This window comes from Salvelinus fontinalis, chromosome 19 (assembly GCF_029448725.1).
Source record: "Salvelinus fontinalis isolate EN_2023a chromosome 19, ASM2944872v1, whole genome shotgun sequence".
In the NCBI taxonomy this organism is placed as follows: Eukaryota; Metazoa; Chordata; class Actinopteri; order Salmoniformes; family Salmonidae; genus Salvelinus; species Salvelinus fontinalis.
In genome coordinates, this window is record NC_074683.1 from 13060796 (window position 1) to 13076814 (window position 16019).

Genomic DNA, 16019 nt, shown 5'->3' on the forward strand with positions numbered 1-16019 from the left:
CCGAGTCTGGAGGTGTTAAGAGAGAGCACGGCTAACAAGCCTAAATTAATAAAGCTAAGCTAGCCCTGTGCCTAATTCAAATCAAATCAAACTTTATTTGCCACACGCCCAGAATACAAGTGTAGACTTTACCGTGAAATGCTTACTTACAAGCCCTGCAGTTCAAGAAGAAGAAAATATTTACCAAGTAGGCTAAAATAAAAAGTAATAATAAAAAGTAACACAATAAGAATAACAGTAACTAGGCTATATACAGGGGGCACCGGTACCGAGTCAGTGTGCAGGGGTACAGGTTAGTTGAGGTAATCTGTACATGTAGGTGGGGGCGAAGTGACTATGCATAGGTAGCAAACAAACAGTGAGAGGCGGGGGGGGGGGGGGGGGGGGCTCAGCAGAATTGTTCAGCAGTCTAATGGCTTGGGGGTGGAAGCTGTTGAGGAGCCATTTGGACTTGGCACTCCGGTACCGCTTGCCATGCAGCAAGAGAAAACAGAGAACAGAGAAAACACTCTATAACTTGGGTGACTGGAGTTTCTGACAATTTTATGGGCTTTCCTCTGACACCGCCTATTATATAGGTCCTGGATGGCAGGAAGCTTGGCCCCAGTGATGTACTGGGCCGTTCAAACTACCCTCTGTAGCGCCTTACGGTCAGATGTCGAGCAGTTGCCATGCCAAGCGGTGATGCAACCCGTCAGGATGCTCTTGATGGTGCAGCTGTAGAACCTATTGAGGATCTGGGGGCCCATGCCAAATCTTTTCAGTGTCCTAAGGGTAAAAAGGTTTTGCCGTGCCCTCTTCCCGACTGTCTTGGTATGTTTGGACCATGATAGTTCGTTGGTGATGTGGACAGCAAGGAACTTGAAACTCTCGACCTGCTCCACTATAGCCCCGTCGATGTTACTGGGGGCCTATTCGGCCCGTCTTTTCCTGTTTTGCTCACATTGAGGGAGAGGTTGTTGTCCTGGCACCACACTGCCAGTTCTCTGACCTCCTCCTTATAGGCCGTCTCATCGTTGTCGGTGATCAGGCCTACCACTGTTGTGTCATCAGCAAACGTAATGATGGTGTTGGAGTCGTGTTTGGCCACACAGTCGTGGGTGAACAGACAGGGAGTACAGGAGGGGACAAAGTACACACCCCTGAGGGCCCCCAGTGTTCAGGATCAGCATGGCAGACGCATTGTTGCCTACCCTTACTACCTGGGGGCGGCCCGTCAGGAAGTCCAGGATCCAGTTGCAGAGGGAGGTGTTCAGTCCCAGAGTCCTTAGTTTAGTGATGAGCTTTGTGGGCACTTTGGTGTTGAACGCTGAGCTGTAGTCGATAAACAGCATTCTCACATAGGTGTTACTTTTGTCCAAGTGAAAAAGGGCGGTGTGGAGCGCAATTGAGATTACGTCATCTGTGGATCTGTTGGGGTGGTATGCGAATTGGAATGGGTCCAGGGTGTCCGGGAGGATGCTGTTGATGTGAGCCAAGACCAGCCTTTCAAAGCACTTCATGGCTAGCGATGTGAGGGCCACGAGGCGGTAATAATTTAGGCAGGTTACCTTCGCTTCCTTGGGCACAGGGACTATGGTGGTCTGCTTGAAACATGTAGGTATTGCAGACTCGGTCAAGGAGAGGTTGAAAATGTCAGTGAAGACACTTGACAGTTGGACCGCGCATGCTTTGAGTACACGTCCTGGTAATCCGTCTGGCCCAGCGGCTTTGTGAATGTTGACCTGTTTAAAGGTTTTGTTCACATCGGCTACCGAGAGCTTAATCACAGTCATCCAGAACAGCTGGTGTTCTCGTGCATGCTTCAGCGTTGCTTGTCTCGAAGCGACAATTTGGTAAAACTGATTTAAGTTTGCCTGTATTAAAGTCCTCGGCCACTAGGAGCGCCGCTTCTGGGTGAGCATTTTCTTCTTTGCTTATGGCCTTATACAGCTGGTTGAGAGCGGTCTTAGTGCAATCTTCGCTTTGTGGTGGTAAACGAATTATACAGATGAGAACTCTCTTGGTAGATAGAGTACCTTATGATAAGTTGTCGACCACACTATCTCAGGCGAGCAATACCTCGAGACCTCTTTAATATTAGACATTTGGCACCAGCGGTTATTGACAAAAAGACACACACCCCCACCTCGTCATACCAGAGGTAGCATCTCTGTTCTGCTGGTGCAAGGAAAATGGAAAATGTCCAGAAGTTCTTTTCGGTCATAAGAGACGGTAGCAGTAACATTATGTACACAATAAGTTAAAAAAATAAGTTACACAAAAAGCATTTTTTTTTAAACAAAATTGCACAATTACTTGGGAGAATGTAAAACATCAGCCATGTTCTTCGGCGCCATATTAATAGACCTCACTTGAGTGGGGCTAGCGTTAACGCCGTTAATGTGGTCTAATGATCAACGCTCCACTCTGCCACCTATTCACCTGAGATGGGCTAGCATTAGCATTCAGCGTCCGACGCGAGATGGCATTATCGTTGGTAATATAGGCATTCAGACAGACAGACAGCTAGACAGACACACGATGACGAGGGACATGGAGCTAACCTTGAGCTCTCCAGCCGCCACTTTGAAGACCAGCTCCACCACGGAGCCCACAGCCAGACGAGCCGCGCTGGACGAGTGGACCTCGTTCCAAATGGTGTCGCTGTCCACCTGTGAACACGAACACACATGCACATTTATGTAATGCGCAATAGATACGTGTTCATGTATAATGCACAATGTAAACAGGGTAAAGCATACAATTAGACAATGTTGGACCAGGATGACTGTGGTGGCATTTGTCCTCCCAGTCCCAACAATTCCAGAGGTAGAAAGAGTGAAGAAGATATGCGCACACAAGCTACAATACAAAAGCCCCTAACCACACTCACAATCACACAGAGTCTTTACAAATCCCTCAACGCTTGCACAGGAAGAGCGGGGGAGGGGGGGGGGGGACTTGATTGCTGAGCAGAAAAGAGACTCTCAGAGTGAGTTATGGGTCAATCCAACTGACGTGAATGACTCCCCTTACAGACAGAAACTCAGTTTGGACAGCCCGGCTTAGTTTGTTGTATATGCGCACGCACGAATAGCCTGCTGGCACACACAAACACACACACACACACAAACACACATGCACAAAACATACACACAGTTGCACAAACACACACACAAAAACACACAAACATGCACTGTATGTCAATCTAAAGGGTAGGGGGAACTAATTTGCTCTTCACACGTCTGTCCGTCTGAGTATGCTTCTGGTGGGATCCCATGGGGGAACACAAAAGCATGCTAGTAGAGGTGTGATGTTAACGTCCGGGAGAGAGGTGAGATGGCTTTTATTCACAGACGTGTGTCAATATTGAGCCATGGGAGAAGTTTGGGAGAGATGAGGGATATACTGTAGATGGAGAGAAATATTAAATATTTTAAAGGAGGGGGGGGGGCATGGAGAGTGATGTGGGATGGGGGGGGGAGCTGGCTAGTCCCGGTGTTGTGGAGGTGTGGGTGTGCATGTGGTCAGAGAGAGAGGCCAGGCATTCATCAGTCGGGGCTGATTATGCTGACACACGCCTGCTCCGTGGCCCCAATCACAGCGCACACACACAGTACTTCTACACACATCTTTACTTCTCTACACACCACTAGACTACATATTGTTGCACACATACACACACTCAGCATACATATAGGACTCTTAACTCCTTGTTGTAACACTGACTGCATGTAAAAAATAAAACATGTTTTGTGGATCAAGGAACCAACTTGTGCTCTCTCTCTCTCTCTCACCCCCCCGGGTTAAGGTTGAATTCTGAGATGGAATAACCTAAGGAGAAGAAAACAGCTGGCAGAGGGAAAGACAGGAGGAGAGAAATAGGGGGGAGGGAGATAGAGAGAGAGAGAGAAAGAGAGACCGGCTTCCAGTCGAAGCTCGCATCCACTACAAGCCCATGGCACTTGCCTATGGAGCAGCAAGAAGAACTGCCCCTCCCTACCTTCAGGCTATGTTCAAACTCTACACCCCAACCAGAGCGCCCCATTCTGCCACCTCTGGTCTCTTAGCCCTCTTGGCCCTCCAAGCTCTCCTCTGTCCTGGCACCCCAATGGTGGGACCAGCTTCCCCCTGAAATTAGGATAGCAGAGTCCCTGCCCATCTCCCGAAAACGTCGGAAACCCTACCTCTTCAAACAGTATCTAAAATAATCCCACAGCACCCCCCATTCACACTAACGCCTCACCCCCCTACCCCACTAGCTCTGACCTTGCTACTTCATTGATGAAAATGTACGTACGGTGGCTGTGATATATGGTTGTCTCACCTAGCTATCTTACGATGAACGCACTAACTGTGAGTCACTCTGGATAGGAGCGTCCTCCAAATGACTACAATGTCAACGTAAATGTAGAGAAGGGATAGAGCGAGAGGGAGTCTGTGGGGGTTCTGCAGGGTTTCTGTGAACCTCGGGGTCGCTGATCAACTCTGGCGATCCCTGCCTGCTGCATTTGGCTTTTCAACGGCATGAACGCTCACGGCTAGAGTTAGAAGAGAAAAGGAACACAGGGGGCCTTTTCAAGTCACGCCAAGAAGGACTTTGTCACGAATTGTGAGTCTGCGGTGCATTTACGATGCAAAGAAGACTGGAGGGTTGGGGGAAGAGGGCACGGGGGAGTTGAATGAAGAGTGACGGCTGCACCAGAGTGAGTGAGTGAGTGAGTGAGTGAGTGAGTGAGTGAGGAAGTAATCAAGGAAATGAATGATAAAGTAATCGAGTGATAGAGATAAAAAAAAAATGGAAGAAGACGACAAAATGTGACAATGTACCCTGGGATGAACTGAGGAGTGTGTAAAAAAGTGAAAGAAAAGATTGAGCGAGGGGGGGAGGGACACAGCGCCAAAGTATGTCACTAGCCCCTAAAGGAGAAGAAAGTGCAACGTCGGAAGGGCAGAGTAGCCTTGACGAAAGCGACTCGCAAGACTGAGACTGAGTAAGACGAGGCGAAAGAGGCGCGCCAGTACGAGCGATAGGGGGATACGAGAGAGAGGAAAACGAGGGACCAGGGAACCAAAGAGAGTGAGGGAACGTGTTGGAATGAAAGAGTGGCAGTTCTGCTCAGGCTGACAGAGTAATTTGATGAGCCGAGGCGCTGTGCTGGGACTACAGGAAGACAACAATTTAGCCTCATTTCCATAAAACAGAGCAGAGCCCCTTCTGTTTCCCGCCGGCAGCAGCGGGCAGCACAACAGACCCAGCTAGACGCCCTCCGTGGAGAGGTAGATAGGTAAGGGGGAGAGGGAGAGGGATTGCAAATCAGACCTCTGTCAACATATTGATCTAGGGAGCAACAAGCACACAATCTGAGTTCACACGCTCCAATACACACTTCCACACATACAGTACGCAAGGGAACACACGCCCCATGAAGACAACGAAATGCAAGCAGACAGAGGGTCACACACATACACTAACCCAGCTGACCTTGTTCTTACCTGCCCCCCCCCCCCCCCTCCTCCCTCCTCCCAACCTTCACACTGAAGGAACAGCACACACAAACACACATAGCATTGCCCCCCAACCTCCCCCTTAACCCCCCCCCCCCTTCCAGTGTCCCCCTCAACACACAGACAGCGCCCTCCCACCCACTCTACAGAACACAGCTTGTTTATAGAAAACATATGGTCACAATTACCCACTCGACAGAAAGCAGAGCAACAGTTTTGGTTGCCTCTGGTGCTCCAGGGTGGTTGTGTGTGTGTGTGTGTGTGTGTGTGTGTGTGTGTGTGTGTGTGTGTGTGTGTGTGTGTGTGTGTGTGTGTGTGTGTGTGTGGGATAACACACCATACCATTATTTAGACAGGGGAGAATAAGTAGGGTAGTGACTTACCCCTACCCCTCCACAAGGCAGCCTCACGAACATGGGAGTCAATGAACCTGAGAGGGAGAGAGAGGAAGAAGGGGGGTGGAGAGAGAGAGACAGAGAGAGAGAGAGGTTAGAGGCAGCCGCCAGAATACTCCCTTGTCACACAGTATGCCCGGCCAGTCTCTCCAGTCAAGAAGCATCTGCAAGATGACTACAGCGTCAACTTAGACACGACATCCCCTCTGAGATATAAACGAATCTTGACCCGTACAAATTCGAGCAAAACGCTGTAAAGTGGAAACCCCACACCCTTAAAACAACACCCTGCGTGATTTGAGAACATAGGCTACACCTGTGTATGTGTGTATGATTTTTAGTGCAGTCTAATCGAGAGAGCAGCGTTTCACCTTTGGGCCTGAACATTTCAAATGTGTCTCGGTGACCCTTCACTATTCTTAGTGGGTCCTGAGTTGATCATTACACTTCTGCATTAATATGAATTCATATAGCAGACACTCCTAGAGCATTGACGCATGACAGAACATACAACATAATCACACATATTTGAAGTAAACACTTTTAAAATGGTGCAAGTGGAGATACGGAAAGTCCAACAGTCTCCTGCGGGTACTTGGGGGTCGTTCAGGGGTACTCCGGGCAGAGCAAAATGTACACCGTGCTGCAGTAACTAAAAAGGTTGGGACAAAATGACTGTTCTTCGACAGGCACTGCTTGGTTCACTCCGATATGACAGCCAGGGTGGTCATAGTTCGATGTGTGAGCCAAGCCGTCAGTCATCCTCTCTCTCTCTCAACCAATAGGAAATATTTAGGTGATGGATCAGAACACTTTGGGTGGAGGGAGTAAACACAGAGGAGTGATGTCATGGAACATTGTTTGTGTGTGTGTGCGTGTGTGCGTGCGTGCGGTCATTATTGGCAGAGGTAGCGGCCTTGACCGAGCATAGGAACAGACTTGACCTAGCTCCAACTGTGGCGAGATAACACGAGAATGGAACGACAACAAATAAAATGGCGGTTGATTAGGTAAAAAAAAAAAAAAAACTCTGGAGCTTCCTGGCTTTTTCTTTACACAGAAGGCTATAATGCAGATAATAAAGTTGATAATGGTCTGGTGGAGGAGCACTACCATTAGACCAGCTCTGCCCTGTAATAACAGACAGCGGAGGTGTGAGAGGGGGGAGATAGCAGTCTATGGGAGACTGTTATCGTCGTATACACTTTCATACTGTAGGCAATCTTGTTCATGTAGTGTACTTTGTACATGTAAACCAAATCAAATCCATTTGTATTTGTCACAGGTGTAGACCTGACCGTGAAATGCTTACTTTACAAGCCCTTAACCAACAATGCAGTTCAAGAAATAGATTTAAGAAAATATGTACTAAATAAGCGAAAGAAAAAAAAAGAACGTACACAATAACATTTTCAATAACGAAGGCCATATCCATTCAATGTGTGGTGGTACAGGTTAGTCGAGGTCATTTGTACATATAGGTAGAGTTAAAGTGACTACGCATAGATAATAAACAGCGAGTAGCAGTATTGTACAAAACAAATGTGGGGGGGGGGGGGGGTCATTTGATTAATTGTTCTGCAGTCTTACGGCCTAGGGGTAGAAGCTGTTAAGGAGCCTTTTGGACCCATGACTTGGCGCTCTTGTAACTCTTGCAGTGTGGTAGCAGAGAGAACAGTCTATGACTTGGGTGACTTGAGTCTTTGACTATTTCTTGGGCCTTCCTCTGACACAGCCTATAGAGGTCCTGGATGGCAGGAAGATTGGCCCCAGTGATGTACTGGGCTGTACGCACTACTCTCTGTAGCAGCTTATGGTCGGATGCCGAGCAGTTGCCATACCAGGCGGTGAAGCAACCGGTCAGGATGCTCTCGATGGTGCAGCTGTAGAACGTTTTGAAGATCTGGGGACCCATGCCAAATCTTTTCAAGCTCCTGAGGGGGAAAAGGCTTTGTTGTGCCTTTTTCACAACTGTCTTGGTGTGTTTGGATCATGATAGTTTGTTAGTGATGTGGACACCAAGGAACTTGAAATTCTCGACCCGCTTCACTACAGCCCAGTCGATGTTAATGGGGCCCTCCTTTTCCTGTGACCTTCTCCCTATAGGCTGTCTCATCATTGTCGGTGATCAGACACTGTTGTGTCGACAGAAAACTTAATGATGGTGTTAGAGTCGTGCTTGGCCACACAGTCGTGGGTGAACAAGGAGTACAGGAGGGGACTAAGCACGCACCCCTGAGGGGCCCAGTGTTGAGGATCAGCGTGGCAAACGTGTTGTTGCCTACCCTAACCACCTGGGGGCAGCCCGTCAGGAAGTCCAGGATCCAGTTGCAGAGGGAGGTGTTCAGTTCCAGGGTCCTTAGCTTATTGATGAGCTTTGAGGGCACTATGGTGTTGAATGCTGAGCTGTAGTCAATGAACAGCTTTCTCACATAGGTGTTCCTTTTGTCCAGGTGGGAAAGGGCAGTGTGGAGTGCGATTGATATTGCGTCATCTGTGGATCTGTTGGGGCGGTATGCAAATTGGAGTGGGTCTAGGGTGTCTGGGATAATGGTGTTGATGTGAGCCATGATCAGCCTTTCAAAGCACTTCATGGTACCGACGTGAGTGCTACGGGGCGGTAATCATTTAAGCAGGTTACGTTCGCATTCTTGGGCACAGGGACTATGGTGGTCTGCTTGAAACATGTAGGTATTACAGACTCCGTCAGATACAGGCCAATCCTAACTTCTGACATGCATTGATGTCAATGGAAGACAATGTGAAAATTTGACTTGGGATTCGCCCTCACTATACTGAGAGCATCTACACAACTGATCCTGTATAGTGTATTAAGCACCAACACCCACTTGGATATGGGCCATATCCACAAAGCATCTCAGAGTAGGTTTTCTGACCTAGGGTCAGTTTAGCCTTTTAGATCATGATGAATTAGATTATTTGGACAGATCCTAGATCAGCACTGGTGTAGGACTTACTGTCTAGTTTCTGTCGGAGTGGGTTGGTTCCATACAGAAGGACGTGGGCCTCAGAGTGAACCGTCTGCAACTCCTCCAGAGTGGCTTTCCGCCCTCGGATACACTGCCGAGAGACAGAGAGACAGAGACAGAGAGACACACAGAGACCGAGAGACAGAGAGAGAAAGAAAGAGCGAGAGGGGAGAGAGAGAGAGGGAGAGGGGGAGAGAGAGCGAGAGGGGAGAGAGAAAGAGAGAGAGGGGTAGTGAGAGAGGGAGAGAGAGAGAGAGAGGGGGAGAGAGAGCGAGAGAGAGTTGGTCACACTTACTATGACACCTGTATCTGTAATGCTTTATCCATTAGTTATAACACACTCCTGCTTTACTAATCCCCAAGGGTCACCTGAGCTTTTGATGGACAGGAGGGATGGAAAGATGAAAAGGAGGGAGTTGAGGAGGATTGGAGAGGAGGGGGGGGGGGCAGGGTAACACCTGTAGCCAGGAATCTCCAATTAGTTACAGTGGTGGTCGTAAAGGAGGACCGAAGGGTGTGTGTGTGTGTGTGTGTGTGAAAGAGAGACAAAGAGAGAAAGACAGGAGAGTGAGAGAGGAGAGCAGAGGGGAAGGGAGGGGAGGAAGTCTGGGGACGGGACTTGTTTGTTTGTTTGTGCCATTCAGGAAAAACAGAGACGGCAGCTATGCAACCAAGCGTAGCGCTGACGCAGTGAACGAGTGAGATGCAGAAGAGGTCAGACACAAACACGCACAGCGCAGAGTGTGATGCAGGATAGATCATCCCCATTTAGGAACCATCACACTGTGTTTATACCTCTCAGATGAACAGTAAAGCATGTCTCTTGCTGAGCAAGTATGTGTGTGTGTGTGTGTGTGTGTGTGTGTGTGTGTGTGTGTGTGTGTGTGTGTGTGTGTGTGTGTGTGTGTGTGTGTGTGTGTGTGTGTGTGGATGGTCACAGAACAGGTGCAGCGCGTGAGATAAGACCCACTATGATAAGACCCACTATTAGCTCAAATTCAACTTCAACCCACCCAGCTTTTAATCTCTACCAGCGCTTCAAAACAACAGAAAACTTCAAAAACAACCCCCTAAGCTAAACACTGGTCTAAGATCAGTTTAGAATTCCCCCCCCCCCCTACGGGCAACTTGCTGTGGGCTGTTTTGTAAAGATGGAGGTTGGTTTAACACTGCCCTCTCCTGGTCAGAAATGGTCTGAAAGTGGAATAACGGCTCCATTTCAATAGTCCAGGTTGGATGAGTAAAGGCAGCCACTTTATACTATTGAGAAAGGTTGGCAAACAAGCTTACTCTGACAGGGGACCTGAATTTATACTCCAGAGTGGATTCCTCTCCTTAGTCTCCGCACTGATGGGAAAAAAAAGACTATATGGGTGAAACCATAGAGCAGGCCACACTTTAACCTGTCCTATTACTTTTGAGTCAGTGCTGAAATCAGGGATACAATGGAAGAAAAGGAGCATTTAGCAGATGTTTCTAAACCAGAGCGATTTACAATTAGTGCATTCATGTTAAAGGGACACGTCGGTATTTTGGCAATGAGACCCTTTATCTAATTCCCCAGAGAAAAGGAGGGGGTTTCAAGATACTCTTTAAAGAGTTCGTTTCAGACATTTTCGGAAGATGGACAGGGATGTTAGGGGAATCCTGATCCTCCAATGGGGTGCCAGGACAGAGAAGACCTTTGACTGGTGCTGAGCGGGACCTGCCCTCCCGTTGGGGTGGGAGGGTCACGAGACCAGAAGTGGTAGAACGGAGTGATCGGGTTGGGGGTGTAGGGTTTCCGTACCTCACACTTGCCCCTCAGTCCAGTCTCCTGCAGTCGGGACCAGATGCTCTGGATGCGTCCGGCGTGCTCTGGGTGTGTGTTGGTGTTGCCACACATACACTGGTGCTTCTGCATCAACGTGTCATACACCAGGCCTGGAGGGGAGAGGGGCGACGCACACACACACACAGGGTTATGAAATAAGACTGTTTGGGAGACAGGTTCTGACAACAGCACACGCACACGCACACTGCACGGCTGAGCAGTATGCTGGACCATGGGGCTCTCAAAGTGGTTTAGGGGAGAAAGAGAGTCGAGGTACATTTTTTTTTTTTTTTCACCGAGAGAGGACATACTAATCTAAGAGAACAGGGAGTGTGTGTGTGTGAGTGAGATACAGACTACAGGTTAGAGAGAGAGCAGTTCTAGTTACTCATTGTGTATTTATTCTTCGTGCTATTATTTTTCTGTTTTCTCTCTCTGCATTGTTGGGAAGGTCCCGTAAGCATTTCACTGTCAGTCCACCCCGGTTGTTTACCAAGCATGTGACAAATACATTTGCTTCGATTCGTGTGAGCGTGCTTGTGTTTCTGTGTCTGTGTCTACACATGCGTGTGTGAGTGAGTGTCTGTACGTATGTGCATTTGTGTGTGTGATACAGGGGGTGCTTGGACACTAACCAGTGGTGAAGCGAGGCTTGGTGGGCGGTTCCTGCTGTACCACAATGGGAGGGAAGCAGGCCGAGGCGGGAGATGATTGGGCCCTGGAGAGGGGGCGGTGTACTGGGAAGGTGACTGACAGGCCGGCTGACTCCATGGAAGCCTGGTAGTTCCTTAACTGGATCATCCTCTGCTGCTCCAATAACACAGCCTGCTGCTCACACAGATACAGAGAGACAGAGAGAGAGAGAGACAGAGACGGGAGAGAGACAGAGAGAGAGGGAGAGAGAGAGACAGAGAGAGGGGAGAGAGACAGAGAGAGAGGGGAGAGAGACAGAGAGAGAGGGAGAGAGAGAGACAGAGAAAGGGGAGAGAGACAGAGAGAGAGGGGAGAGAGACAGAGCGAGAGGGGAGAGAGACAGAGAGAGGGGAGAGACAGAGAGAGACAGAAAGAGAGAGAGGGGAGAGAGACAGAGAGAGAGGGGAGAGAGACAGAGTGAGAGGGGAGAGAGACAGAGAGAGAGGGGAGAGAGACAGAGAGAGACAGAGAGAGAGAAGGAGAGACAGAGAGAGACAGAAAGAGAGAGAGGGGAGAGAGAGGGGAGAGAGACAGAGCGAGAGGGGAGAGAGACAGAGAGAGAGGGGAGAGAGACAGAGAGAGAGAAGGAGAGACAGAGAGAGACAGAAAGAGAGAGAGGGGAGAGAGATAGACAGAGAGAGAGGCAGAGAGAGAAGGGAGAGAGAGAGAGAGAGAGAGAGGGGAGAGAGACAGAGAGAGAGAGAGAGAGGGGGGAGAGAGAGAGAGAGAGAGAGAGAGAGGGGAGAGAGACAGAGAGACAGAGAGAGAGACAGAGAGAGAAGGGAGAGAGAGAGAGAGGGGAGAGAGACAGAGAGAGAGACAGAGAGAGAGAGAGAGAGAGATAGAGAGAGAGAGGGGAGAGAGACAGAGAGACAGAGAGAGAGACAGAGAGAGAGAGAGAGCGAGAGAGAGAGGACAAAGAGAGAGACAGAGAGAGAGAGAGAGAAAGACAGAGAGAATGTTACACACACGTAAGCTAATACACACACAACAAATTCTGCTTTTGTGTGCATCTGTTGAACTGCTGCAGGATATCTTACTAGCCAGAAGATGGCGCTCGATGCATATGAATCTACTATCATAAGCTAGACAGACATGTGGATCAGATGTGTGAGCGGCTTTAGGAACATTAAGATACAAATGGTATGCAAGTATGCATGCATTCAGTATCATTTCACTTAGAATCAGCCCAATTCCTGCGAAAGCCTTTGGTGGCACTGGCATGAACGTATTTAGTATGAACACTATACTATTGGTTTTTGCCGTAAGGTGCTATTGGGATCCAGATTCTGAAACTGTTCTGCCACTTAGTGAATTGCCACTACTGTAATTAACAGAGCAGGGTTAGACTGGAGTATCGCTCCTTGCTCTAACACTTCATTTCCCAGGGGCCCCCAGAGCTATACTTCCTGCCGGGGGATGTGGGGTGTGTGGGCGTCATGGTGACAGGAAGGACAGTGGATTTGGACCGACTGCAGGGCTGCATGTTAGACAGGGATGACATGGTGTTCTGGCTAAGTGTGTTTGTGTGTGTGTCTGTGTGTGTGTCGGTGTGTGCGTGGCCCTCGGGAGACTAACTCAGATTCAGCAGTAGAGAGGAGGCGTGAGGCTGACCTCAGCCATTCAGATAAAAACCTGCACGCTATTTCACTTTGTGAGTAGGAGTACAGCGTGTGTGTCAATGTGTGTGCTTGCATGTGTGTGTGTGTGTGTGTGTGTGTGTGTGTGTGTGTGTTTGTTTGTGTGTCAATACAGCAAGAGTAAGCCATGTGTGGGTGTCGGTTTCTCGTGAACTGACTAAAAATGAAAATAGCCTACATTCTGTTCACTATCACACATGCAGTACACGTGTGTGTAGTCTTATTTCTCGGTCTGTCCATTTGGATATTCCAGCTCTTTTCAAGTGTGTGTGTGTGAGTGTCTGTCTGTGTCCTCTCCTCTTCCCTCTGTCCTACCTGTCTGAAGAGCAGCTCCTGGTCGATCATCCTCTCTCGGTTGTCCCTCTCCTCTTCCTGAGGGTCCGGGGGCTCCTGCTTGACCGTCACCCCGCGCATGAGGACGCCTTCCTGGGGACACAGGGCTTGGTGCTCCCTTAGCTCCTCTTCTGTCTCCTCCGGGTGGCTCTCGTGCTGTCGACCCGGTCCTGGCTCGCTGGGCTTGGCCATCATCTGAGGAGGAGGAGGAGAGGGAGGGGGTTTAGGTCAAAGGTTAAAAGATCTGGCAGTGAGTGTGGATAAGTTACACACACCCGTACCAAATCTAAGTAACGATAACCGTTGCAATACATAGTTTGGGAAATGTTCTATTTCTGGGTGACCACAAAGAAAGCCCACTTCCTTCATGCCTATGAGGGCAGTATACTAATTTCCAGATTTAAAAAATGTTCAACGGAAATGGAGAGATAGTTAAGTGCTTCCCAAAAGGTGCGTCGGGACCGTAAGAGTGGACCGCCACAGCCAGTCCCTCTTGGGTTTAAACACAATCAAAGACATTCAAAAGCCTCATGTCATCACAAAGAAAATTGGGGAACCACTGATCTAGGAAAGTTTCAGCAGAGCCATATCTAAACATAAGGATTCAACCCTATCCTTTATTCTCTTCTCCAATGATCCAAGTGTATTCCATCAAGTGCATCTGTTATGGTACTGTTAACAGTTAGACAGGTGTTTTAGCTTCCGGTATGATCGTCTATGTCTAGATAGGTGAGTTGATACGAGCTCAAAAAGAGGTTTCGCAATTACAATCTCTCTTTTGCAAACTTTTCCTTCGGAGCACAGAGAAATCCATAAATCCTCTGAGCAACATGTCTAAATTTAAACGCACGGTAAACAAACGTCACTGCTCATGTCCAAACCGCCATCTATTAGCTTAGATGACAAGCTGACTGGCTGGCTCTTATGACTTGTTGCCAGAAGCTGGTTTGTTTAGATTATAAAGGTTAGTCCACCCACGGTCTCCGAGTTCACACAGACTCGCCATGAGAAAAAGAAAAACAGAATAGATAGAATGAGAGAGAGAGAGAAAGAGAGAGAGCGATAGAGCGAGAGATAGAGGTGAAGCCTCATCATACAAGCAGAGAGAGAGAGAGAGTGAAAGAGAGAGTGTGAAGGAGAGAACGAAAAGAAAAGGAGAGAGGGCTGAGGTCTCACCATAACAGCAGGGAGAGGAAGGGAGAGCGAGAGAGAGAGAGAATGGGAGATTAGCCTCTATAAACAGGAGGACAAAGAGGGTACTTCTGTTCAAAAAACAAGTGCGGGAGAGAGGGATCAAGAGAGGACATCAAAGGGGAGAGAGAGGGGGAATGAAAGAGGGACTTTGGGTAAGGTAGAGGGTTTAGAGAGGAAGGCGAAGAGAGTGACAAGAGAGAAATCAGAAATAGAGTCAGAGAAGGCAGCCCAGAGAAAGTGAAAAAGAATGAGAGCCAGACGAGGGCAAGAGAAAACGGAAGAAAATGAAACACAGAAATAGAAAAAGAGACAGAGAGCGAGAGAGAAACAGACACAGAGATAGAGAGAGAAGGAAAGAGACAAACAAGAGACAGAAGGAAAGAGAAGTAAAGAGAGAGAGAGTGTAATTTCAAGACTGTGGTGGATGTCGCTGTGCCAGGCCAGCTGGGTCCATCCAGCTCGGTCGCCACGGGGATGTCCAGGGTAACCACTACACCCGTCCGTCCGTCCGTCCGTCCGTCCTTCACCCCCCTTTCCAGTGTCCCAGGTCGTAGCAACCATGTCTGGCAGACGCACGCACTGGGCCCTGTTGGCATGACGCCAGGGGAACCGGCTCATTGACGTCAGAGCACCAGTCTCTTGCCTCATCCCCCCTCTAAACACAAGCCACTCTTTTTACACTCGCTCCCCCCACCCCTCTCTCTTTTATTCCCCCTGACTCACTCTATCTTTTATTCCCCCCGACTCCATCTCTGTTTTTCGCGAAATTCTCTCTATTTTTTAAAGGGGAAACCCTCTTTTGGGATTTACACCAGCTACATAAGGGATGAGGTTGCTTTGAAGTTGGATGCTAAATAAACACATTTGAAAGTTTTGGAGAGAAAATGGGAGCCTACTGTAGTTCCTTTAATGCTTAAATACTGGTAGTTAAACAACTCCTCGACACTTAATATCCAAATATACATTTTTTAAAGCTTTTCAGCTTTGCTGTACCTTTCATCCAAAACATGAAGCAAAAAGTATGTCTCTTCAAATATGAAACTTTTTGACAGGAGATGACAACAGTACCAATATGGAATTATTGATATCATGGAGACAGCTGATTCAAGTAGTAAAGTGACATGTGACCTCTTATGGATCACCAGCAAACAATCAATGGATCCTGAAAGTCAGCAACCCAAAATATGACTGAGTTGTTTTAGCCGCATGCTAACCTGGATCCTACCACTCCCATTGCTTTTCAAGCAACAATGCTAATGCTAAAAGGTTGGGAAGTAAACAAAGCCATATTCTCCATATTCTTAATTGCTGACCACTGAGAATCCACATGGATCACTTGCTAGTTCTGAGGTAAATATCTGAGGTAAATTTGTCATTTGGTTGAACTACCCCTTTAAAATAAAAACATTTATAGGCCCTATTCTTCATATTCTTAAATCACTGACCACTGACAATCCAATTGGATTACTCG

The 16019-nt window shown here is 48.2% G+C and overlaps 1 protein-coding gene across 5 annotated transcripts in view; it reads right to left on the minus strand.

Moving 5' to 3' along the window:
• hdac4 (histone deacetylase 4) overlaps positions 1-16019 on the minus strand; it is a 236352-nt gene that overhangs the window by 44323 nt on the left and 176010 nt on the right. For all 5 annotated transcript variants that reach the window (XM_055870842.1, XM_055870841.1, XM_055870840.1 and 2 more), the window contains 6 exons: positions 13337-13549; positions 11324-11516; positions 10665-10798; positions 8864-8966; positions 5874-5920; positions 2547-2654 (listed from right to left, as the gene is read on the minus strand). In XM_055870842.1, coding sequence (XP_055726817.1) covers positions 2547-2654; positions 5874-5920; positions 8864-8966; positions 10665-10798; positions 11324-11516; positions 13337-13549 — 798 coding nt within the window. The remainder of the gene's footprint in view (positions 1-2546; positions 2655-5873; positions 5921-8863; positions 8967-10664; positions 10799-11323; positions 11517-13336; positions 13550-16019) is intronic.